The sequence below is a fragment of the Drosophila busckii genome, chromosome 3R, assembly GCF_011750605.1.
Source record: "Drosophila busckii strain San Diego stock center, stock number 13000-0081.31 chromosome 3R, ASM1175060v1, whole genome shotgun sequence".
NCBI classification, from domain to species: domain Eukaryota; kingdom Metazoa; phylum Arthropoda; class Insecta; order Diptera; family Drosophilidae; genus Drosophila; species Drosophila busckii.
In genome coordinates, this window is record NC_046607.1 from 21,132,303 (window position 1) to 21,158,110 (window position 25,808).

At 38.8% G+C, this 25,808-nt stretch overlaps 7 protein-coding genes across 11 annotated transcripts; 3 read left to right on the forward strand and 4 right to left on the reverse strand.

The window, feature by feature from the left end:
- Positions 1-1,193: 1,193 nt before the first annotated feature.
- LOC108602018 (elongation of very long chain fatty acids protein AAEL008004) lies at positions 1,194-6,775 on the reverse strand. The gene is made up of 5 exons (XM_017990021.1): positions 6,579-6,775; positions 2,349-2,442; positions 2,030-2,287; positions 1,673-1,972; positions 1,194-1,614 (listed from the first exon to the last, which is right to left on the reverse strand). Exons 2-5 carry the CDS (start codon positions 2,430-2,432, stop codon positions 1,408-1,410), a joined length of 849 nt encoding a protein of 282 aa, XP_017845510.1. The 5' UTR covers positions 2,433-2,442; positions 6,579-6,775; the 3' UTR covers positions 1,194-1,407.
- Positions 6,776-9,582: 2,807 nt separating this feature from the next.
- LOC108603318 (adiponectin receptor protein) lies at positions 9,583-13,541 on the reverse strand. 3 transcript variants are annotated; one of them, XM_017992033.1, is made up of 7 exons: positions 13,427-13,540; positions 12,462-12,830; positions 11,497-11,595; positions 10,972-11,324; positions 10,612-10,913; positions 10,474-10,553; positions 9,583-10,413 (listed from the first exon to the last, which is right to left on the reverse strand). In XM_017992033.1, the coding sequence occupies exons 2-7, from the start codon at positions 12,816-12,818 to the stop codon at positions 10,279-10,281; spliced, it is 1,326 nt and encodes a 441-aa protein (XP_017847522.1). In that variant the 5' UTR covers positions 12,819-12,830; positions 13,427-13,540; the 3' UTR covers positions 9,583-10,278. The 3 variants fall into 3 exon arrangements, with proteins under 3 accessions (XP_017847522.1, XP_017847523.1, XP_017847524.1); XM_017992034.2 differs by lacking the exon at positions 11,497-11,595 and having other exon boundaries at positions 13,427-13,541; XM_017992035.2 differs by lacking the exons at positions 12,462-12,830; positions 13,427-13,540 and adding an exon at positions 11,666-11,829.
- A 120-nt stretch (positions 13,542-13,661) lies between these two features.
- On the forward strand, positions 13,662-15,162 carry LOC108603319 (deoxynucleoside kinase). Its single transcript, XM_017992036.1, has 4 exons — positions 13,662-13,771; positions 14,045-14,396; positions 14,465-14,735; positions 14,799-15,162. The coding sequence occupies exons 1-4, from the start codon at positions 13,738-13,740 to the stop codon at positions 14,946-14,948; spliced, it is 807 nt and encodes a 268-aa protein (XP_017847525.1). The 5' UTR covers positions 13,662-13,737; the 3' UTR covers positions 14,949-15,162.
- Positions 15,163-15,187: 25 nt separating this feature from the next.
- Positions 15,188-16,289, reverse strand: LOC108603321. The gene has a single exon (XM_017992037.2). It carries the CDS (start codon positions 15,909-15,911, stop codon positions 15,207-15,209), a length of 705 nt encoding a protein of 234 aa, XP_017847526.1. The 5' UTR covers positions 15,912-16,289; the 3' UTR covers positions 15,188-15,206.
- Positions 16,290-16,436: 147 nt separating this feature from the next.
- LOC108603322 (thioredoxin domain-containing protein 9) lies at positions 16,437-17,926 on the reverse strand. Its single transcript, XM_017992038.1, has 3 exons — positions 17,823-17,926; positions 17,365-17,606; positions 16,437-17,310 (listed from the first exon to the last, which is right to left on the reverse strand). Exons 2-3 carry the CDS (start codon positions 17,539-17,541, stop codon positions 16,837-16,839), a joined length of 651 nt encoding a protein of 216 aa, XP_017847527.1. The 5' UTR covers positions 17,542-17,606; positions 17,823-17,926; the 3' UTR covers positions 16,437-16,836.
- A 129-nt stretch (positions 17,927-18,055) lies between these two features.
- On the forward strand, positions 18,056-21,935 carry LOC108603317 (endochitinase A). Of its 2 annotated transcripts, none has more exons than XM_017992030.1 (2): positions 18,056-18,194; positions 19,833-21,934. In XM_017992030.1, the coding sequence occupies exon 2, from the start codon at positions 19,874-19,876 to the stop codon at positions 21,509-21,511; it is 1,638 nt and encodes a 545-aa protein (XP_017847519.1). In that variant the 5' UTR covers positions 18,056-18,194; positions 19,833-19,873; the 3' UTR covers positions 21,512-21,934. The 2 variants fall into 2 exon arrangements, with proteins under 2 accessions (XP_017847519.1, XP_017847521.1); XM_017992032.1 differs by lacking the exon at positions 18,056-18,194 and adding an exon at positions 19,573-19,637 and having other exon boundaries at positions 19,833-21,935.
- A 443-nt stretch (positions 21,936-22,378) lies between these two features.
- LOC108603316 (serine/threonine-protein kinase greatwall) lies at positions 22,379-25,703 on the forward strand. Of its 2 annotated transcripts, XM_017992028.1 has the most exons (7): positions 22,379-22,753; positions 22,856-23,653; positions 23,708-23,860; positions 23,920-24,015; positions 24,120-24,295; positions 24,358-25,178; positions 25,238-25,703. In XM_017992028.1, exons 1-7 carry the CDS (start codon positions 22,595-22,597, stop codon positions 25,501-25,503), a joined length of 2,469 nt encoding a protein of 822 aa, XP_017847517.1. In that variant the 5' UTR covers positions 22,379-22,594; the 3' UTR covers positions 25,504-25,703. The 2 variants fall into 2 exon arrangements, with proteins under 2 accessions (XP_017847517.1, XP_017847518.1); XM_017992029.1 differs by lacking the exon at positions 23,920-24,015.
- The last annotated feature ends 105 nt before the right edge of the window (positions 25,704-25,808 follow it).

Sequence of the window (25,808 nt, forward strand, 5' to 3'; positions counted from 1 at the left end):
AGGAGAAGGCAAAAAGTAAGCGGCAAATCGTGCAAGCAAGACAGACTGAACTTAGTCTAACCCGCTAACTTCTCGCTCGCACTCTCATGGTCTTGTTCACGCAAACAGCACGCGACGCTGCTGCTGCAGCGTTGACAGCTGTCGTCGCAGCGCGGTGGAGCAGGAGGGAATGGAGGAACTGCGGTTAGCGGAGCATTGCTTTGTACTAATGAATCACGTTGGGGCCAGACATCTGTTTAATTGAACGCACAACCTTAGACTAACATACAAACGAATGTGTATTTGTTCATAATTGGACAGCACTTACATTTTGGAGGCGCACTCAAGTTGGACAGTTGGCTAATCGCAGCGACCTTTGCAGCAGTTAATTACAACAAAATAATTGTTTATGCTCAAAGTAAATAATGCAAGAACTTCTTATTAGACGCCAACGGATTAATGTTGAAACAATTACAACAAATATCGACAACAATAACATACACACTTGTTTATGAACTAATTTTAAATGAAAAGGAAGAATAAACACGCACAACAGACTCACACGTAGATCTGCTCGAAATATCGATACAACTATTTACATGAAGGGCAGCATACCTAAAAATCGACAAATCATCTTAGATTGCTTAAAAATAATCAGCTTAAGTCCATGATGCTAACATGCAGGATTTTATAGAACTCTAATGATAACAAAAAAATAAAACAGTCATTTTTGAAAGTTGTCACTCAAACCGCGCGGGTTGTGTCTTGGCTAACATATGTTGTGTTCACTTTAAATTTATTTATGTGACCGCTAGATGGCGACTGTTTATGTATTATGTATTCGTTTTTACTTAGAATAATTTAAAATGTTAAGCCAAATGCATAGCTCTGCATTTCTGGTTTGTAAATTAAAGAAATAGACATTCCAAAATATTGTACAATTAGTAAGTTTATTTTCGATTGTTTGTTTGCAACAATTGGCAAAGTTCATGACTAATGATGACAAAATTTGATGCTTACTACTTATGCGTTCTAATTTTATTGCGTGTCAATCAATAAAAATGAAACTACACATCGATGCATACATATTTATAAATTTACAACTAAACTAGAATATTTGGTTCCATTACAAGTACCCAAGACAGCAAGCGAAAATATATAGAAAAGATCACTGCGCATGGCGACTGTTTAAAGAGCCACATAATATAACGAACTTAAGAGCTACAAAATGATATATAATAAATTTACATACACCCAACTTGATTCAATACACTAGTTTCTAAATGTAAGGGTGTTAGGACCCACCAGTTCAGAGGGTATTTTCACAGTAGTAAAAGTGTCGGCAGGTGAAACAAGACCTAACTAATGATTGTCCACAAGGACAAACGCTCTTAAGGCACAAACTCCAATGCAAACTGCAATGAGCAATCACTCCTGTTTGGTCTCCAGCTGCTTGGCCGCCAGTTTAGCTGCCGCCTTAGCCTCCTTCTTGTAGTTGGCCACATAGAAGGAGCTGAACATGTAAGTGAACAAGCCCGCATTGAAGGTCAACAGCGCTGCAATAGACTTGGGGAAGTTGCAGTTGGGCTGGAACTGAATCTGCAGCGTGTGCACAAAGATGATCAGGAATTGCACCTAGAAAGATAAATTGAATATGAATATTGTCAGCTAAGCAGCTATATAAGCAACTTACAATTTGCAGAATTGTAATGTACTTCTTCCACCACAAATACTTTTGCACTTGGGGTCCCATGGCCGACAGCAAATAGTAAGCATACATAATAATGTGTATAAAGGAGTTGATGAAGCCCAGGAGAGTGCCATGTCCACCAGCAAAGTACTTGACGCCAATGAAAGCGCAGACTGGCATCAAAGTGTGATGATACAAATGCAAAAATGAAATCTGACGATCCTTCTTGCGCAGCACAAAGAACACAGTGTCCAGCAGCTCCGTAATCTTGGCAATGTAGTAAAGCCAAACAGCACGCGCCATCTAAAAAGAGTTCCAGAGTTTAATAAAAAATTAAGCTGAAGCTAATGCTATGCTTGCCCTCATCGAAATGGGATCCTTGTCATAGGTAACCGGCTGGCATTTGAAGTTATAGTGTCCACCCCAGCCGCCCTTGTAGCCCTCATAGAACAGCACCCAGCTGAGCAGCACTTGTACAGCATTGTAGATGAGCAGCGTGTTCTTCAGCTCAAAGGGTTTGCGATCTCGCATATAACGCGGTCCAGCATAGAGACAAAAGTACAAATATGCAGCCAAGATCATGAACAAAGGCCCCGGAGCATTGGACAGAAACCAGCTCTGCAAATAGAAAGAGTAAGTATAAGTTTAAGTTGGCATGCGTATAAGAGTTTGCTCTCACCTTTGTGCGCAGATCCTCATGCTCGACAAAGAAGTTAACCATGCGATCAACTATGGTCTGCGTCTCATTCATTCGCATCGACATATTGTGTTAACTGCAATAGAAACATACAACAACAGCAATCAAAAAAAGATGCAAGATTATGCAAGTCATATTATATCAAGTGAGTTGACAGTTGCAGCCACTAATGTTTAATTTAGGCAGCTGCGCTAATCAACGGGGCACACAATCTGTGTTATAGTTCAAGGCAAGCCAAGGCGGCCGCTCTGAAAACGAGGTGTGTTTGAAAAATAACGTGTAATTTGCTCTTTATACAAAATATAATCAATAACTGAAATTGAATTGAGTTTTGTACAGCGCCAACTTGTGTGTGTGTTTTTTTTTGGAATTGCACAACTAATGGCATTAACCTGGCTGGCCAATTGTATTTAAGCCATATCAGCGAAAAGTGAGTAAACCTTGCACTTGGATTTTTATTGCTTACATCAGCAACAATTATGAGGTTCTCATCATTTTGTATCTAAAGGTTGGCTTTAAATTATTATATATCATACAAGTCGGGAATACAAAAGAAATGAACAAGTTGGTAAACTGGTTTACTTTTATTTACCAAAAACAAAAATAATATATTGTTGACGTTGAACGTTGAGCTTCGGCGATGATGATTATTATCATCTAGTTTTTGGCTTGAAATGGGAAAGGCCCGGAATGGCGCATCACAAAAGCAGGAGGAGGACGCTGCATAGTTCAAGGACAGAGTGCTTAAGTTTCTTTTCAAGAAACAAGGAATCAAAACCAGTTTGACGTTGCTGTTGCCGTTGCATTGTTGCAATGCTGCAGCATAATTATATATTGAGTAGCTAAAGGCTTGTGGAATCGATCGATATAGTTGCTGATTTAGCCCTAAATAACTGTCGTATATAAACTTTATGTGCATACACTTTAAGCTCGAGGCACTTGACTTTATCATGGCCAAAATACTTAATGCACTTGTCTACTGTTTGCTCTCAAGCGCTGCGAACTTCAAGCCGATGTGCTATGTCTGATATATAAGCACATTGTGCAGATTTCCATTCTAATTATCCGCTTTAAAATCTTGCGCAACTTGCCAACTGAACTGAGATTTAGTTTTATGTCACTTTTAAATTCTGCGCAGTCATCATGCTTTGCCAATACAGAATTTTAAATATATACTAAAGTTAGCAGCAGCAGTGTTGGACAGCTATATATACACAGCTATATCTTGTGTATATCTTAACCAATATTGCGAAATTTATTTATATATAGAATTATTATGAAAGAAAACGGGAATTGGACTTTTGAGCTTGACACTAAGCCAGACTTATCCAGTGAATTTATAATTTATGCGTTCGAGTTCTTGTTTATACAAAATGCACAAGGGCGTCGTTAAATATTTAATAGACGAGCGGTACATCCCTCAGTTACGAATAAGTCAAACAATATCAACTTATGAATGGCAAGCAATGCTCTTGGACTTAGTTAACTGCATTTTGTAACAATATATTATTATACAATACTTAGCGGCACTTTAACGCTTTCTACGAACTAAAAGCTACTTACGCCTGCTTAAGTATTCAACTGCCTACGCCTCTGTTTTGGTACAAACTACAAGCTTATCATCTATGCAAATAGCTTAAGTGTGCGTATGCGTGTGTGTGTGTGTGTGTGTGTATTAACGATTCTGTAAATTTTCGTATAATTTTATTTTCTAGCTATATAAGGCTATTAAATTTCATCTACGCTCGCATGTAAATTAGCTGCGAGTTTTGAAGTTTAAACGAATTCCCGTACCGACTACTTTGCATTTAAATTTAATAATTATGATTGCCAAAAACGAATGTCAATGTAAATTGGGGATATATATATATTGCTGAAGAGAGGGATAGAGAGAGAGAACATGTTGGTACACAAATATTTGCAAACATTTTTGCATAATTCTTTGTGCGAGGCCAGAGCCGGAGCCAGAGCTTTAACGAGTAAACGAGATGCGTTTGTCAATTAGCGAGTCGATTTCAAAATTGTATTAAATGTAAATAAATAGACACAGCAGCAACAACAGACGTCACTGCTCAAATTACAAAGCAATGATCGAGCCGAACTATTCTTAAATTCTCAACACGCCTGTCTTCACAAAAGAGAGACGCACGTTCTTTTATTTTCTTTTATTGTCAACGCTATAAACGCTTTTGGCAGTCACACACACACACGCACACACACATACATACAAGCGTAGCTTAAGGCGTTAGCCAAACTGATAAGCGAGCGAGAGAACAGCAACAACTCTGGCGTATCAATTGGCAACGCATTAAAAATTCGTTACCAAGGTCGCACGTTTATTTTATTTCTTTTATTTTGTCTTTGATTTTTGTCGATTTTATTTTGAGGAAACAAAACACAATCAAGACAAACTGATCTCTTGCACTTTGACGGCCAACTTGGTTGTCAACCCCAACAGCAGTAACGTGTCATATAGTAGGCTATATATACATATGTATCTGATTCAACAAACGTCCATATTTACAGCACTAATTTGGTTTATAAAAACACAAACAACAAATAACGCATATGCAGATTTTTGTTGAATTTTTAAAATACTTATTATTATTATATGTTGTTTTTGGTTTGAGCTTTAGTAAAACTCGATTTTTATTGCTTTTAGCCAAGTTAGCTGCGTCTCTATGTCTGTGTGTGCTTATATCAATCGTAACCTTGAACCATTGCGTCTACTGTGCCGCCAATAATAACAAATATTAGTAAATATTATTAAAACTAATGTTTAACAACGCAGCTTCCGTCTATTGCATTCTTTGAATTTTAGAAACATTCGTTACATATACGAAAAGTTTGTTGTCTGAGTCTTTTGATCGCAGCTGGGATTTGCCAGCAGATGAGTTTGACGCAGCGCTGTGTAAATAAAAACTGCATAAGTACTATAATTAACTTTAGCTGTAGCTAAACTATTAACTATTATTTCTTATGATTTTTATAGCAGCAGTTTGATTTTCACAAATCATTTACTCAATACTCAATAATCGAGTCATGCGTTGTCAGAAAAAAAAAAAGAATTGCCATTGGCCCCCAATAGTTGATTTGACAATGTCATCATTGCCATTGACGTTCTCCCTTTGGCAGGGCGAGGAGGGGGGCGCTGCTATGTTTACCTTGCCATTATTATCAAAATGTATTTAAGCTAGGCCTCCATGGCTTGTTGGGCAAACGAGTTAGTTGAACTAACTAAGGAAATGAAGAAACTCAAACAAAAGCTGATATTTTAAAGTTGATTTTTAGTGCGCCTTTATGTGTATGTGTGTGTGTGTGTGAGGTGTGACCGAACGGCCACGCATGTGACCCCAATTGGTTACCAAATTATGAAGTTGTCAACCTAAACACCCCCGCATTGGCCCTTACTTTCATTTTCAGCTATAAAAACAAGAATTGAGTGAAACTATTGCAAGCGTGCGAACGGATGTGCTTGCTTTGATATTAAGATAATTTTGGCTGGCTGGGCAACTTTTTGGGGCACAGCACATGTCTTTTGTTGCGGGGCAAGCTATTGTCGTTTTAGATCGGCGCCGTATACAGTTATTTGCGCCAAGACAACAACTATAAAAAATCATAAATAAACAAATTGCGCGCATGCGTTACCAAACAACATCAACATCAGTCGCCGCAGCAGCAGCAGCTGAAGGGCAGACCGACCAGTTGATATATATACATATATATATTGTAAATACACATGTGCCTGTGTATATAAGAAATTGGTTACAGTCGATTCACATTTTGGTTTGTGCATGCCGCGTATAGAGTATATCGGCATATCTTGGCATTTAGCACCAATTTGCTGTTGATACACATTATTTATTTATTTTCCTTTGTTGCCTCGAACTTGGCCAAGTTTTCATTTTAATGTTGCGTCAAAATTGTAGCGTATATGATGATATAACCTAGTGAAATTGGAACTGCAATCTGTGCTTGTTGCGCTTTGATATTTTTTGTTAACTTGGCTCAATCGTTGATCAATCATTAACAAAAAGAAAATCATTAACATATGTAGCTGCAGCTATTAACGCTTACAACAGTTGGTCAAAAAATGTTGTAAGCTTGTTGAGCCCACCAACTTGAACATATTTCGCTATTGTTTATTTTAAGTTGTCCCAACGTGTTTTTAAAATATATTTTGTATATTTTAAATTGATTGCTTTGGCTTACTTTATTTTATATATTTTATTAAACACTGCACTTTAGACACTTGTAGACACTTTAGCTTTTGTTGTTATCCTGGCACACTTGTCGTATACTTAATGCTAGTGAACACGCGGCGCTGCTGGCAGACAGACAGAGACTGTTTCAAGATTTGCCAATAGAGAGTTTGGGCCAACTTTACGCTATTGCGCTGACTTTGCGGTTAAAGCGCCGGCAAGACACTAAGCGATATCCGGACGCGACAAGTCGTCTTCTATGCGCCGCTGCAGACACAGATACAGACACACAAACATACACATACAGACAGGCAATATTAACGATGTGAGGCACACGAGTCAACGAAGCTTCAAGTTAATAACGAACGTGTTTAAACTTTTTTGTATCTGTGTGTGCAGCGAGTTCTCGAACAGGTGATTATCAACTTAAGCGTGTTGGCTTCAAGTTTATTCTGAATGTATCTGAACAATTCTATGTTGTCAACATGTTGCATGATTTTGAGGGCTAACTGTGGTTGTAAGTTTAAGCATTGTGCAATCAAAAGCAGAACTTTGCACAGCACAAACAAATTACCGTTAAAATTATGCACACCCCAAGCAATAACAATAAATGTAATTGTACATGAGCTAAGCATTGTTAAATTAAAATATTTATGCATATTATTATATATATAGTTATATTTTTAGTGTGGTATGCCGCTTATTGACAGACTGACAGACAAGTCTAGAGTGTGATTAACTTTAGTTTGATCAATGGAGCGCTGGGGCATTATGCAACCAAGTCATATGGCCACAAAACCACAATTTGACGTAGACCAAGCCCAAAAGCTAGTAGCTAGTGGCTACTTGTAATATTTTATTTTTTAGCAACGTCAGCAACTTGCAGCTTGAGTTCCATGTCATTATGGCTAGCATCAGTTTGCCCACTCAAAGACCATAAAAATAATAAAAGACCAAAGCCCAAAGGTCTGCGCAGTTTGCTCGGTACGGCAACGCTGTCAAATTAAATGGCAATTAGAGCTAATGCTCATTAGACTAGCCAAAAGCTGCAATGGGGAAGCTATCTAAGCTAAGCTCTCTTTATTTAGCTACTTCTTTGAGCTCGGCAACACTTTTGATTTCATTTAAGAATTTCAAACTCATTCACAATTGTTGCGCCAGCGCCTTAATCAGCTTAAGCTTCCGCCAATTCGAAGGTGAAGCATCTGCATTAATATGCCAAACGCGTGTTTGCTAAGTGCGACTCAACAGAGTCGTCATAAAATCAATTGTTAAGCCGCAGGCAACTTGAGTTAGTTCAACGAATCTTAGACGCGTGCCCCTTTTTATTTTTTTACCATTAACGTCACATGAAAATATTAAGACTTTAATTTAATATGCGCTAATTGTGGCAATTAATTAACAATTAAGTCATCAATTACATGAGCGCACTTTAAACTACTTTTTACTTTCAGCTGTAGTCGCTTTTTAAATGTATTAAATACATATCAACATAATCTTTAATCTTATGTTAGTGATTTACTTTATCGAAAACAAGTAACTTTATTATTTCTCATTGTTGTATTAATTAAATATTTCAAAGTCAATGCCAAAGTCTTCGAAAAAACAAAAGACTCAAGACGCAAACTTGCACGGCAGCATACAAGCGTACGGATGTATATATACATTATAGCTATGTATATATGTAAATGTATTTATTTGAACGCGTTTTTAACGACTTATTCGATTAGCGTTTCTTATACTAGTAAACACATGCAACATCAAAAAAAGTCTAAAAATCAAAAAATCTTCTTCTGGCCTAAACGCTTTTTGTGTTTTCGTAGCTGACAAGCTGACGCAATTTGCATAAAAAGCTTCAGTTCGATGAGCTTACAACACAAGAATCAACGTTGCTATTGTTGTTGTTATTGTTTATAAGCGTAAGCAAATGAAAAAAAAGACACTCTTATTTCTTAATTTTTGTAGCAATTGTCTATACATTAAAACTCAATTTATGCTTGACAGCAAAAACAAAATTAGGGGAAATACGTTGCGACCACGTTGATTAGAAATCAATGAGCCAAAACTCTAGACAGACCTGAGCTAAGCACACGAGCGTAGCCTTGACCATAACACTTAAACATCAAAAAGCCTTCAAAGACTTGGCTGATTACCGTTGAGGACTAGAAGTAAATTATTGATTTATTTGTAGAAAATCAGCGTCATAAATAAAAACGAAAAGAGCAATGAAACACAAAAGCAAACTGGCCAGGGTTTCTTGAACTCAATGCAAAAGTTATTTTGACATTTAAGATAAAAAAAAATACCAAGTACTACGAGGAAGTAAAATGGCCAACTGTTGCTCATTTATTAACCTTGAATATTTTCAGTAAGTCGAATGCATTTTATAACCAATTATATGGATTTGTTTGCTACATGTCTATATAATGAAAGCTGCTCTATTTTGAAAGCAACATAATAAAGAATATATATCTGCATAAAAATTAGGACATGCCCAACTGGCAACGTTTAAATTATTCAGGTGAATTAGTTAAATAAGCCTAGGTCAACTTGAAATTAGAGAATTTTAATCGTATTTCCTGTTTGGTTTCACAACTATGGAAATTTTACATAAAATGTATTTAATTTATTTGCACATTTAAACAAGACAGGTGCGGGCTCAACCGACATTGTTAGACTCTATCCATTGCTCTTGGCAATCTTTTTTAGTTTATAGTACTAATGGCTCTGACACGCCCACTTCTGTTCAACTCAATTGAAAGACTTCTGTGCATTTTATTGTAGAGTCTAAAACGCCTTGTCTTGTATTATAAAGTAGAACCAAACAAAAAGAAATACTGAATTAAGATTAGACCAAAGCTGATTGCTTGTTCAAGCGTGTCAAAGTCAAATCATGAACGGAATTTGCCGCGTCATTAAGCCAAAGCGACTAACAAATTGCTTTAGGTTAAGCTAAACCCAGCGCATAGTTCAATGTTACTTCTCCCTCTTTGTTTAGATAAAAACACATTTGATTATTTGAAATGAATTCTCTACAATGCTTGTAAAGCCTTAACTTTATTTTATTGGATTTTAATCACAAGATATTTTTGACAATTCTAGAATGTCGTATGCTGTTTGTTAAAAATAAATAGAATAAAATGCTTTAAACGCTATGTTGTTACTTTGATATAGAGTAAGTTATATATTTTATGCTTTTTGCATTGCTTTGAAAAAATAATAATTCTTTATGTACTGTAGTCTCCAATAGCTTGCCTTAACTGTAAACATTGCTTTACTTTTTCTTGTAACCCTGAGCGCAAAGCATTTTTCTTTTTTTCATAACTCTTCAATTCGAAATTCATAAATCTGTAAACAAATCATAGAAAAAGAATGCCAAGTTGTTATAAATAATTTATATATTAATTAAACTACTGCAGATTTCAATTGTTGATAATTAAAAACGGCCACTACTAAATATTTTTTTATAACGCTCTTCAATCTTATCATATTGTAACTTTAGAAATTTCTTGTATTTTGTATGTCTTGCATTTTATATGGGGGGAGAGGTTTTATACTCAAGTAAACTCCAAACGCTAAAACGACTTCTTTTACTCTCTCGCTACGGTTGTGTATAAACTTCAATGGGTTCCGTGCTGCTGAATTTGTATGTGTTCCTATGTGAGTGTCAATGATTGCTTGATTTGTAGATAGATACGCAAAAACAGTGTTTAGAATGTAATAGGCTCAATTGGCACAGTGCACTCGCCGACAGTAACACGATACATGGCCATTTCCGAAATGCCATGATAGTGCACAAAGGCTGCAGCAATGACGAGCACGTGGAAAAGTTGATGGGATTGAAACTGCAAGAGAAGCAAATGGTGTAAAAGCAATAACAAATAGTCTGTGTTTGTTGGACTTACCCAAATGTCAAACTTGCCGGGGAACCAACGCTCTGGAACGCGCAGAGCATACAACAAAGCGCCAAGAATGTATAGCATGCCTAAACAAATTTAAAATTTATAAACATTGCATGTTTTCTATACAACGCAGCAGCTTACCCATAAGTATAAGCCAGCCCAGACTGGCGCGACTTATTTGACTGACCCAGCCCTCCATAATGCTATAGTGTATCGCTGGAATTACACCGGACAGGCCAAAGCTCATAAAGACGCCCGCACGCAGTGGGCGTAGGGCTGGCTCCGAAAACTTATCCCACAGCGACACAATAATAGAAAGACAGCCCAGCACGCAGACCACGGACAAATATATTACCTTTGGCTGATAGTGGCAATAGAAGCCATAGTAGAGCCAGGGTACAAAGGAGCCCGTGATGAGTAACGCAATGCCACAATAGTCTAACCTGCAATAAACAAATTATTAATAACAAGTTTTATATTCTATTTTAAAGGCAAACTTACTTTGAGAACAGTCTTCCAACCTCTACCGAATGACAACTAAGCGTATGAAAGGCAAACGAGAATCCTAAGCAAACAATGGCGCATAAAAAGAAAGTGCCGAAAACGAGTTTCTCTTGAATTTGTATCTCAACAGTGGGTCGTGTTAGAAAATAGGCTGTGACGCCCAGAAATGCAATGCAGCCAAGCAGATGTGTCCAGATGTTGCCAGTCTCGGTATGCAAACGGAATATGGATTTGAAGCAAGCGCGGAATGAGGGCAGCGGCGGACGATGGCCACGATGCAAGAAGTCATTATCCTGCAGCCATTTGGGCAAGTGTCTATAGTGACACACCTTCCAGCTGGCCTCCCAGACCTGTACAAATAGAAAACAGTTAATTAATAATGCACATTATAGCTGCGAAGTTAGCTGCGAGTGTGTTGAAAAATAAAACAACATGCAGCGAATCTTTTACTTATATTTATCTTAACAAATCAAAAGTACATGCAATGAATTGACAGTTCCACTTGTTAATCCTACAACTTACCTTGCGTACAAATTCCTCAGCCTGCTCAGCAGCATTGTGCGCCAATGCTCCCAGATCTATTTCATCCGAGAGCACACCGGCCTTAAGCACTTCGGTCATCTAGAATAAAGTTTATAGTTTAGTTCGCCTCTTTGGGTTCTCGAGCTTAGTTGCTATTTGTTAAAATTACTCTATCTGCGCTTGCATCTTTTTTTTGCTCTACGTCCTCTTCAGATATTTTCTTGTATGACTCCAAGGCCTCGTCCACACTTAAAACAACTTCGAAATCGACTTGCGACTTTGCCATTTTCAGCAAATAATTTACATTTAAGTTTTTTTTTTAATTAACTTAAGCGTGCTTAACGACGAATATTTACACTTTGAAGCGTCTATCAATCGCCTATTCAGTCTAAACAATTTGTATACATTAAAATTTTCTTTTTGTTTTTGTTTGGAGGCGGAACTAGTAGAAACAGCGCACAAAACTCGCGATAAGATAACAGTCGTCAACAAGGCACAGACGGTTGCAAAAATTAAATATATGTATAAAGAAATAAGTGTACAGTGCAATCTCGATAATGCGGACAGTTGTTTTGTCGCACTTCGCGGAAAAAGCGAATGGAAATTTGTTAGATTTCAAGCAGTGATTACAACTCAAAGTTCCAATTGCAAGTGTTTGAATTAACGAGACTGTGCTGTATATGTTTATATATATAATAATGTTTGTTTATCAACGTTCCATCTGTATTTTCACACCTGAATCTATAACAAGTCTAAATATTGCTACCATACCGTTTAGTTTGTAAATTTAACTTTTTCGCTAATCCCAACTTAAGAGCTCTTATTTATAGACAATAAGCAAACGCTCAGCGCTGTTGAATGACGTTTATAATTTTCTTGTCTAGAGATAACCACTGGCCAGTGGGTCAGCGATAATGTCTAGTCGCAATTTTGCTTGCGCAAATTATATTATTGTATTGCCTTACCTCGGCTTCAATCAGCTGCGTATCTTCGGGGGTCGATGGCAAAGGGCAGCCCACATCATCCTGCTCTACAAGCTCATCGTCATCGTCCAGCAAATCCAAGTCCAAGCCGCTTTGGCTTATCGAATCCTCCGGTCCCCAGCCGCGACGTTTGCGCAGTATCATAGTCACCTGCTCAAAAATATCCTCATCTTCGTCCACAGTAGCAGCCTGCGCTAGTGGCGTACTTAAAACTTCCACAGAGGATTGTAGGCCCGAATCTATTTCATTGGTCTGCGGCATATTCATGTTCAATTCCTTTGCCAAGTTAATATCGTTGGCCGAACTACTGCGCGCCAGCAGATTCGTTGCGGATTCCATAACGTAATTGTGCTATAAATAATTTAAATTTATAAAATTGTAATATACTATTTTCAAAATGAAATGTGATATTATTTTCCTTGCCAGTGAGGTTCACACACGTATGCAAAGTTTTTAACTGCCTTTCATTTATTATTAACGCTATTGACCTTTGTACTCCTACCGTTGTACCTCAGACTAATGCGTGTTCATGTGTGTCTGTGTGTGTGTGCGAGTGCATTTACATTAGGTGGCCGCAATTGCCGCACCAGCGTCAACGTATCGTAGAGTCTGATAAAGGCAAATTAACACAATAAAGTAAAAACCACAGCGATTTGCAATCAAAAGCAATTAAAGTTTTATGTAAGGGTCTAGTCCAGTGTTGCTAGGGAAGTTTTTTCCTGCCCATTTTTCTTTTAGCCTAGTCCAACTAATTTTCATTTTTTAACTCCCCAGGTGCTGACTAAGCAACTGAGCAACAATGTATTTGTATGTATACAAATATGTAAGCACATAGAAAAGTGTGTATATTGTTTATTTCATGTAAAAGTTTTACATTTAGATTTGCAGTCGCAGTTACAATATCACACGGATATTTAACACGTCACTTTGAAGTTAGATTTACTTACTCAAATTAACTGCTGCAATGTTATAAACGATAACCCGTGCGAAATTTACCCTCGCGTGTGGGCTAAAAATGTAAAAACGTTCAGCAGAAAATTAGGACAATTACAACGTTTTTTCTTCTTCTCTACACATTAATTGTTGGCCTATCGATTGATGCTTTCACAAAACAGCTGTAGCCCAGCAGCTGTTTGCTCTTACAAGTTGGCAGCTCGAGTGCCTTTTAAGTGTTTGGCAACTCTGGCAGAGCTGTTTTTGTGCATTCTTTGTTTTAAAAGACATATATATATTTATAATTTCCAAAACTAATCCGCAAATGACGAGTGCCACACACATAAGCAGAATAATAAGTAAAGTATTTGTTTTTATGCAATTTTGTTGAGTGAAATCTCGAGGGTTGTCTCAAAAGTAGTGTTACGCGATCAGCTGGCAATACAGATCTTATAAATTGCGCCATTTAAATGCCGGTTCCCGCTTGTTTTTAGTTTCTCATCCCCCCAAATCGTACAGTTCACTACATTTGTGAAAGAACACACACATATTTTATAAAAGCTGACACGCAACACTGACGCATCACGTTTGATGAGATTTTATTTAACTTTTAAATTGTTAAACCTACACAGATAAAGGATTAGCTGGACTAATGGCTAATGCAACATCAAGCATGCGCTGTGGACAGAAATTTGCGCAGGACTCGCAGCCGTTTACGGTGCTGATCGAGGGAAATATTGGCAGCGGAAAAACAACATTTCTGAATCATTTTCAGAAGTATAAGGACGACATCTGCCTTATTACCGAACCCGTGGAGAAATGGCGCAACTTGAAAGGCGTCAATTTACTTGATAACATGTACAAAAACCCGGAAATGTGGGCCATGCCCTTTCAGTCTTACGTCACACTGACAATGCTGCAAGCGCACACTGCACCCACCGACAAAAAAATGAAAATCATCGAACGCTCCATTTACAGCTCGCGGTAATTATAACACAATTGTTTTGTATACATTTAGGTTATTTATTGATACATATATCGTCTGTCCGCAGTTTTTGCTTTGTGGAAAACATGTACCGCAATGGAACCTTGGAGAAAGGCATGTACAACACATTGCAGGAATGGTACAAATTCATTGAATCTTCAATACACGTGCAAGCTGATTTAATTATATATCTGCGTACCTCTCCCGAGGTGGTGCACGAGCGCATACGCCAACGTGCGCGCTCTGAGGAGACTTGTGTGCCTTTGAAGTATCTGCAGGAGTTGCATGAACTGCATGAGGATTGGCTTATACATCAACGTCGTCCACAGCAGTGCAAGGTAATCGTTTATCCTTGCATGGTTGTTATAAACTCTACTACTGTTTGTTTGGCTTTGTTGCAGGTTTTTGTGCTGGATGCTGACTTGAATCTGGAGAACATAGGTAGCGAATACCAGCGCTCGGAGGCTAGTATCTTCGATGCCATCTCTGCCACACACCAACCTTCGGCGGTCTTTGTGTCGCCCAGCAAACGTCAAAGACTGTCTAGCTAACCAGTTTGAGACTTACTAAAGATACTTTGCTGCAAATATTTTATAGATCCTTCAATTATGAATTAAGTTAGTTAAATGAGCATTTTAGAGGAATTTGTATTTCACAATGAGCGTTTATTTGTATTTTAAAATCGTGTTACAGCTGCATTATGCTAATTTCATGTAAACACAATTCTTAACCATTATAATTCATATTATATTCTATTCCAATAACATAGACTTAAGAGGAAAGTGTACAAATAATTGTTTGTATTTGGCTTAAAAAAACTCAGTTTCGTTGCCGCCGTTTTGTATTACCAGCCGCACACGCCATGTCATCGACTCATAGAGTTGTTCAATTTGATTCACCATGTCCTGGTCGCTGTGCCAAATTTCATAGAGCACAGCGCGAAACTGCGCAACAGTTTCTGGTGCCTGTTGCTGAATCTTGGGCTCAATGATAGCCATAAGTTGCTCCAGCAGATTCAAATCGTTGCATTCGGGGCAATCAGGGCCAATTAGAGTGTCCACAAAAATCTCCTTGGGTTCGTCTCCACCAATTGCTTTGAAATCATCCATATTAAAGATATTGCGCCAATCTCTAACTGTCCAGTCTTCGTGTGCGTGCGCCCATTCCAAACGCCGTTGCCTTGTAGCTATGCTAAGGCCGGGATTCTCAACAATCTTTGACTGATTAGTTGTTGTCACTACTGCCTGTCTGGCACGTATTTCACTAATGCGGCGCTGCAAGGTGCGACGGCTAACTTCGATGCCATATTTATTCAATAGCTCGCGCTGCACATCAATCGAAGTATAATGTGGATGATCGTAAAGCATGTGCTCCACTAGCTTGCGGTTCTCAAACACTTTGGGGCGTCCCACCTCGCGCTTGCCCTGCACCTCGGCCAGTGGACGCAGCTTGAGCTTGGACAGCTCGCCGTCCTTAATATAATTCATCACACTTTCCATATCGCATTCAACCATTTATTTGCAGCGAGCGGTCAAAATTATTCAATTTCACTATTCTATTTTCCAACACTACAAGTTTGAAGAGCGGTAGATGTTAACTGCGTCAAAATCACAAGACGACTGTACAGTGTCGAGCTTGAACGCATTTTTATATGCTCCTTTTTGGCGCCTACCTGAGGCAGAGGCCTTTTGTGCGTTTTATACAATCTACCTAGGGTGGTTTTACCAGAGCGACAAACAAAGCGACTGTAAAACTGGAACTTGATAATTTTGGCAGGTAATGCCAGAGTTTTGGCATACAAGCTACCTAGAAACGAAACGACGCTGGATTAACCTAACCCTGAAACCTTTTTTGCTTGCCTGCTGTGTAAAGAAAATGGCGCAGTTTCAATGTTTTCCAAACATGCAATTTAATATGAAGTTGATTCGAAGTATGAAGTATTACAAAAATAAATATAAACTTGTATGTGAGTTTGTTATTTCTACAATAGGAATGCATATATATATATATGTATATCAATATGCCAAATATTGTTCAAAATATATATATATATATGTGTTTTTATATATGTATACCAGTTTGTCTTTTACATTTGTGAGTAAATTACTTGAGTTAGTATGTGTTAATATTGTGCCAAAAGTACGCATATAAGGCCTGTTACAGGAGAAGAGACAGCTGCTGTGTGTGTGCGTGGGTCGGGGGGCTTAAAGCAAGATACATGTGATGGTAAAGGCAACTAAATAAGCTCTCAAAGAAAACTGTTGTGTACATCAGCTTGATTGGATTTATAAAAATATGATTAAATAACGCTAAAATTATGCCTAATTGGGGTTTGTGTTTATCATGTGCTAGGAGTTTTGATTTGTGATTTGTTTTTGTTTTGCTTGAACTTCTCAGTCGCTACCGAATGCCAAACACTACTTGTATGTTGGCGACAGGTTAGTCGTCTAGATCAATATCTGAATCATCGGAGTCGTAGCCGCCGCGAATGGTTTTCTGTGGGCGGTTGATGAACGGTTTTCGCTTAACATCTGGCGGCTGCATTAAATCACCTTTGTACTCAATAGCACCCGAGTGGGCGATACGCCACTCGAGCATCTCTGTGGAGAAGTCATCGCAGTTTCCCAAATCAGTGAAGCCCACAATGAAATCCTTAGTTTTACTATCCTTAACCAGAGCTATAGTTGGCAGCACTTTAATACGCAGACGTTGCGTTAGGAAAGGAGTCTTTTCCGCATTTACTTTACAGAATTTCGCTTCAATGTGCTTGGCGGCGAGTATTTTCAGGTGCATATCGACAATGCGGCAGCGTTCGGTGCAATCTCTGTAGAAGTGGCAAACAATATCCGGTGACTTTTTAGACACTTCAAAGAACTCCTTCTCGTCGGCCAATTCCGTATATGTGCCGTGACCCTAAAATGATTAATATTAACAACAAAGTCACCACAGAAAACTCACTCTACTTACATTATTGAGCCACTCTTGTTTTTTATTGTTCAACTTTTTCAATTCTTGTAAACGCTTTTCACGCAACGTCTTCAAGTCATCAGAATCCAAGTTGTCCAAACGATCGCACTCTTGATCAATCTGCTGCTCAATCACCTGCGCTGCAGCAAATAATTGATTTTCCAGAATTTGCGCCATGCCTTTCTATTTGTAGATTCTGTTTTTCTTGTACTTTATTTTGTAAATGTAAGATAGTATACGCACTAAATGTTTGCGTTAGTTTTTACAATTGTTTTACATTCACATATGTGTGTATGCGTATTCGTATGTGTGTGTGTCCGGCACAAATGAAAGGCGTGTACAGAGTTCCAGATGTGTCATGTTTTGTAAAAAATTCAATAAAGTGGACAAGGTTAGTAACAAACCAACTTGAGGATTAAAAGATTATATATTAAACAATCAAATGCGCCCATACTTACATTAATTTGTTACTTATTTCATTGATTTTTATTCTTATAGTTTACCAATGCGTCATATATATTGACAAAAACAACTTTTTACTCGATATGCGCGGTACCGATTGATACCGAGTATTTTGCTGTCGTTATCAAGACTTAGCAACACTGCCAGTGACTATCAAGCTGCCCGGCCAGTGCTGTTTAATCAATAAAACAGGGCTGGCAGCCCTGGTTGCACAAGATGGCGCGTTAGTTTTTAATTTCTTTCGTTTGGCGTCGGTTGCACTGTGGGAGTCTTGCAAAAATAGTTTTACTTGCGAATTAAAAGTTGAATTTGTGCAATCAAAGAAATTAGCTACGTTGGAATTAAAGAAGACTGGAGAAGAAGAAAAGGTTTGTTGCGCCTCCATATTATTGTAAATGAAAGTGATACTGGGCATGTATCAATTGTTTTGTTTTTTTTTTGTTGTGGTAGGATTTATGATGTAGATAAATGTTGCAGGCAAACTTGCCGGGCTTCAGTGTCATAGTATTTATTGTAGCTGTAAAACAATAGTAAGCTAAAAATGTGTTATTGTTGAGAAGCTCCTATTAATATTTAATATGCAATTGCTTGCACAAAGCGTACATGCATGAAAATCTATTTAGTTATCTTACTTGATGCAGCCGCCGCCATTTTAAACTATCAATTGAGCCTGTCTGAGTATGAATATACAGTGGTGGCAAGGCTTAATAGTCATGGCTATATTTTTGTTCAAGGAGGCGCTGTAGAGATTTTTTTCTTCTTTTTATTGTGTATAACTATTTTCTCTTCCGTAAATTAAAAGGTTAATGTACGCCTCGAGATATGTTTGTTGCAGCAGTTAATTACGATCACTGATATACACATACAGAAGTACATGAGTGCAAATGAAAACAAAATTTAATTAAGAACTGCAAGTACATTTGTCCCTGTCACAACAAACAATAAAATGCGAGGGCTTGGCAAGACTGCATAATGCCCTATACATACGTATGTGTATATATGAATATACATCTGTGATTATGTTTGTATGAAGTGTATGTTTATATTGGCGTCTGGTTTGCCGCAAGCGGCAGCATTGCAGATGCATACAAATGTGTTTATGTATAGCATATGTATATGCTATGCACTTTCTAAATAAAAACGGCAACACACTAGCTGAGGCATAACATTTGTAGGACCCCGATCGGACATTCACCACTGAGCACATAAGCGAAAGTTCATTAGATTTTATTTGATGCCCTCGAGAAAAGAAAGACTGATGCATGTGAACAATTATATTGATTCACTTGCATATAATTTACCAGTCAAGTCATATTTTTCGAGCCTCTACTGTACATATTGTTTTGTTTATGCTTTATGTTTATTCCATGCTTTAGCCGTGCCAGTGTTTAGTTTGATTTTTTAGACTGCGCTTTGGCCGGATGCTTTAGTAAGGGTAACTAAAACTAGTCAACTGTAACAGCGTCCATCAGACAATTTGCCTGCCACTTTGCTGTTGCCTGCAGCGCGTCTGTCAGCCATAACACATTTATTTTGCGTTATGGACAATTCCCGCTAATTAATATGTAACTTATTTTGCACGCAGCTGTCTCTCATAAAACGAGGATTGTTGCCGAATTGCAGGTAGAACTATCTACCTAATCTTTTTACCTGGCTGCTGTTAATCTGCACCCACTCTCCCTACTTAAGCACACTGTAGCCAGATTTGTCAAACAATGTAAAGTTTGAACTTCTACTGTCAAGACGTCTAAGTATCTGTGATTGGAAAGCCAAAAGGTTTAAAAAACATCAGCTAACAGCAATTACCTGTGGTACGTGAGACTGCACCCAAAGCCGGTTCTAGTTGCAATGTCAGGAATGCGCAGCAGCATTTTCACTCTTGAATAAAATTTTAAACGTGTTTGTCGAGCTGTTAGGCTCAATGTACTTACAAAATAATTATTACAAGTTTAAAACAATTTCATTTTCATTAAACTCAATATTAACGTTTGTTCCTTTTTTTGCAGAAATAAATATACAATAGCTCTCTATTATTAAAGCGTAACCAATGCTAAGCAAAATGGCTCAACCTAATAATGTGGCAAGTAGTGGCGGCGGTAGTAATGGCACATCCGCTGGAGGCAGGCGAGCACCGCTCTCGTTGACCGGCAGTGGAGGTACCACATCTCGGCTGCAGCAAGTGGTTGGCAACAATGGGCGCTCCCATAGTCCACAGAACAGCAATGTTAACAAGAAAACTGAACAGCAAGCCGCTAATTTAGCCAAGAAGTCTAGCAGTAGCGCTAGCCAACAACGCTCCTCAAGCTCATCCTCTGTCAGCTCCGTCGGCACTTATGGATCAGGCAAAGAAGATGAGAAGAAGCAACAGAACGGCGTGAGCAAAGCCAATCAAACTAAAGCCGCGCAAAACGGCAGCTCTATACCTGTGCCTAAGGAGCAGTCCAGGCCCAAAGAGAAAGTGGAAAAACAAGATAAGAAACAGGCGTCTAAAGAAGAGGTGCCCAAAGTGGAGGCCAAGCCAAACAAGAAAGAAGAAGTTAATGCAACAGTTGGCGAACCAAAGCAAAACGAATCTGCTAAAGGGTCATCCTCCGAAGTGATTATCATATTGGATGAGTCACAGGAGGAAACAGTTAGTCGTACACCAACTTCGGAGCGCAAATCACGTAAAGCAGCAGCAAAGTCACCGAACAAGGCAGAGCACAACGAAAAACCGGTGGAAACAGTGCAAAAATCAGTTGTGCAGACAAAAGACAAAGCCCTTGCCGCTGAAGCTGTCGAAGATGTTGAAATGGAAGCCCTCACAATGGATGCTTCGCCCATTAAAAACGTCGTAGCCACAACAAGCAGTCAGCCTGCTGCCACATCAACCCCGGGACGAAATCTCTTTGGCTTTCGCAGCAGCGCCAGCAAGCAAAACAACAAGGAGGAGCCAGAAGTCGCTCAGCCAGCAGCTAGCTCACCATCGGTGGCACGTAGCTTTGCTCAGATTACTGGACGTCGCAGCATTCGCCCATTGTCCACACTGACGCCTGGCAAGTTGACTAGCTATCGTTGTGCCGCTAACAACAGCGAGCTGGAAACTTCAAGCTGCACAAATACAAGCATGAATGCCACTGTGGGCTCCGAGATACCAAATAACTCGTCGTTTTCGTTCTCTTTCTTTGGACGCGGACGTAAGCGGGAGCGCACACCACCACCACCGCTATCGGGCAGCCAGTCGACCAATGATTTGGCCCAAGACGTTGAAATGTCTCCACCGAAACGCGCACGCTTTGATCTCTTCAGCCTTAACTTGGCCTCTCCGTTTACAATGCTGCGCTCGCGCTTTTCCAAAGCTACAATAAACTCGCCCTCAGCGCGCCAGCGTCTGGATCTGACACCACCAGCTGGTGAGGATGAGATTGGCGAAGTACAAAATGTTTCTGGTATTGTAGTACAAGAGGAAGAGAAACAGGAGCAACCACAACAGCTTAACAAATCCAATACCAGCAATGAAGTAACTGTAGCTATGGAAGCTGGTCTGGAGACACCAAAGAAGAGCAGCTCACCAGTGAAAGAAGCCGTGGAAATGGACACAGAGAAAAAGGAGGGTCAGGACGTTGATGTACCTGTAGCTGAAGCAACTGCACAAACCGCCACCGACAGCGAAGGTGCCAACAGATCGCGTTGTGCCATTATGTAAAAGATTTCTTCACACCTGATCCCACTTCCTTTTACATTTATTCATAAGTTCAATGTCTATCATTGTGTAGCGTTTATATATGATAAACCCTCTTTGGTAATTTGTGTTCTGACTAAAATTACATGTTTAAGAGTGATCTGGAATGTATTTACTTAGCGGCGGCGATGGCTTCGCTTTTCTAAACAATTGGAAAAATGTTAGCCAAACCCTAAAAAGTATATATCAATTTGATTTATTGCTACATATTTGTGCATATGTTTTTGATATCGCAATAATGCACAAGTATCTACCAATATATCAAATCTTACTTCTATAAAGAGATTTACATAAATACATTCATACCCAAACCAAGTTGGGTACAACAAAAATAAATATATCACGTTAGCAAGGTCATATTTAGATCTAGATTCTAAAAAAAATAATAAGTTTTATGTATTTTTTCGAGTTTATGATTACTCTTTGTGAGTTTGTATTAATTCATAAGTATAAACAAAATCCGTTTAATCGTATGTGAACGAAAATATTTTATAAATAAAGAACACTTCAATAAGCTAATAGAACTTAATATTTTGATTGGGAACCAATTTGGTATATTTCAATGCACTTGTAGTCGAAAATTTAAGATATTAATTTGAATCTATGTTTGTTTATTGCTCGACTGAAGTCAATAACAATTAAATAAAATTTAATGTAAAGTACGCATGTAACGCAGTTACTGAATGGAACAGAACAAATTTAAATTTCAACGGCTTATTTACTAGTTTCTACTCACGCGCTGAAAGAATGAACGAACTACTGATCATTGATCGAACTACTTATCTTAGTATCGAGTAGTTCAATCGAACTTATTCTGAACGATAAATCCACGACGCGATGTTTAAATTGTGTGTGCTTGCGAAAAATATTATTAAAAACTAATTTCAATATAAATATACTTAAGTGCGATAAATAGGAACTCATTTAATGCATGTGCATAAGTTGCGAACATGCTGATCGTTAAATAAACTCAAGGAATTCCATGCTGAAAATTGAGCGCGAAAAGAAAAGCAAAAGAAAGATAAGCAAGAGCAATTGAAGGATAACATGGAAAACGTTGATAAGGGTAATTTACAAACGGAGCAGCAAATTGACTATAAAACGCCGAAAAGAATTAACTGCAGCTCAATAATTGAAAGCGATCCGTTGCTGGAGAAAATAAATATATTAACAACCAAGCCGGAGAATCAATCCAACAATGCAAAGGTAAATGGACTGTATTTTACAGTTAGATTGCATATGCCGTTAATTTAGTAAGCAAGCATCTACTAGTTTACATACATATATATGCCTATTGCCTATTTGCAGCTGCCTACAATTAAGGACTTTGTCATCATCAAGCCCATTAGCCGTGGTGCATTCGGCAAGGTGTTTCTGGGCTACAAGAACAACGACTCGGACAAACTATATGCCATCAAGGTGATGCGCAAATCTGAGATGATAAACAAGAATATGGTCTCACAAGTGATCACTGAAAGGAATGCTTTGGCACTATCACGTTCGCAATTTTGTGTGAATTTGTTCTATTCGCTGCAATCATTGTCCTCAGTCTATTTGGTTATGGAGTACATGGTAGGAGGCGATCTCAAATCACTGCTGGCCATGTTTGGTTATTTCGAAGAGGCCACAGCGCGCTTTTATGTGGCCGAAATGGTCATGGCACTGCAGTACTTGCATCAACATGGCATTGTGCATCGCGACATAAAGCCCGATAATATGCTCATATCTGCCACCGGACATGTGAAGCTAACAGACTTTGGCTTAAGCAAAATAGAATTGCGTAGAGATTTAGAGATATCCGATTTAATAAACTGTTCGCCTAATCTTAATGCGCGCACGCCAGGACAGCTGTTATCGCTTACCTCACATTTATCTTTTGGCTCGGAGAAGAAAGCACAGCTTCTTGTCACAGGCACAGGCACCTCGCACTTACTACAGGCTATGAACAAGCACAGCTTGCTCATGGAGTCTTCTGACAGTGAGGCAGATACGAGCTACAATGAAGCGGAGCGCACAAGTGATAGCAAAATCTCTGGAGTATCACCATTCTTCTCAGCGGAGGAGATCAATGTCTCTGTAGCTCATACTTGCACCACCAATACTAATGTAAGCTAACCTCTTAAATCTTAGTTGAGCTTTGTTTTTCACATGTCTCAGCAGATTCTGGACAACAGCTCCTCTTCCTATCACACCTGCACTTCGGCAGAAATAAGCAAGAGCTCGCCGCCACTAGAGGGCACAGTTGCTGGCGTGGCAGCAGCCACTAACAAGAAACGTGTTGAATTTGTGCTAGGCAGCACTGCTGATTGTGAGGTAAGTTTATTTAATAGTAGCTGATTAAATTACATGCCCTAATTATCATCAAAAATAAGGGCTGCAAATTGGCAGAGCAGGATAAAATCAAATTGGAAAATGCGCATGATACATCCTTTGAGATTTCCATGGCATGCAGGCGTTCAATTGATGAGGTTCGTCTATCTAAAATGTGTCGTGTGTCTATGTTTAGTTGGTGCAGGGATTGTTTATGCAATGACAAGTATATTATATTTTATAAATGTTTATTTACATTTAGCGCTTGCGGCATACAAAACTGCAGGAAGATTCAGGAGTATCTAGCCGGAAAGGTGATGATAATTCCAGCTATCAGTTAAATCAGAACAGTGAGGACACTGCATCCTCTATCGAGAAGAATTCAGACAATCTAAGTCAATCAAAGAACGATTTTAGTTGCTCGGATTATTCACGCAGGTAAATTTAAAACACCGATAAACAAACGCAATAACTATATATATTCTTTCTGATACTTTAAGCTACAATATAACAAATAATGGCAACGAGCTAAGTGGCATACGCATGAATTCGCCATTTCGCAATTTATCGAAACATTTCAAGCGCCCGGAATTCTTGCGTGGAATGAAACGTAAAATTAATCTTGTCAACAGATCAGACAATATGTCAGGCATTGAAACAGATAGTGGCAGTAATGCCAGCACGCATACTGGCCTCACTCAAGAGATTGAAATTCTAAATATTGGCAGTAGTACACCCAAGAAGCGCAAGGCACGCTCCTCGCCCATACGCGGCGTACTCAAAGTGCGTTCGCTCTCCGATGATGAGCTGCCAATGCAGCCGCTACTGGGAGCGACTAGCATTGCAAATGTGGTCTTCTCCACGCCCGTTTCCTCACAGAAGCCCCCACGTCGCGATGGCGGTCTTTTGGGTAAATTAAAGGCTACTCGCTTCGCGCTGCCCGTGACTATGGATAGCAAAAAGTCTGAACAGGCAGTGCTGGAGAAGCTGTCCGGTGTACAGTATCACATTAAACTGGCTGACGATCCCACCATGTCGCCTATTAATCATGGCACTAACAGTGCACCCAAGACGCCAAAGAATACCAATATAAACACGCCTTATCGCACACCTAAGTCGGTGCGACGTGGTGTGCGTGCATCAAATGAACGCATCTTAGGCACACCTGACTATTTGGCGCCGGAACTTTTGCTGCGACAGGGCCATGGTGCCGCTGTGGATTGGTGGGCGCTGGGCGTTTGCTTCTATGAGTTCATGACGGGAATAGCACCGTTCAACGATGAGACGCCTCAAAAAGTATTTGACAACATTCTCAACAAGAGTGAGTGCCTTGGGCTTAGGTATATTCCGACTTGAGTTCATGTTTAATTTTATTTAAAGATATTGAATGGCCTGAAGGCGATGAAGCATTGTCCGCTGAGGCTATGGAGGCTGTAGAACTGATGCTGACCATGAATCCAGCTGACCGTCCAGCTGCCAAAGAAGTGCAACACATGCGTCACTTTGCCTGCATCGATTGGGAGAATGTGGGCCAAATGGAGCCACCTTTTGTGCCCGCACCTGACAATCCCACTGACACTGGTTACTTCGAGGCTCGCAATAATTTGCAGCATCTACAATTGTCGAACTTTGCGCAGGATGATTAAACAATCGTTTTCTTTTAAATTGTTTTCATTGAAATTGTTACATTTAAACTAGATGTTCTATTTTATAAGTGTTTTGAGTAATTTTTTTATGTAAACGTAATGTAAATTTCAAGAATTGTTCGTTTAGCTAAATTATAGACATCAGTGTACTATTTGTCATGTCATCGAATAAGCATCAACTTTTAAGTTTAGCTCGCTGAACCCCTTCAATATTTAAAAAATTTCGTTTATATTATTTATTTAAGTTCCACTTTTTAGCATATGAATATATATATATACAAAGTTAACCTTATTTTTTTGCAATT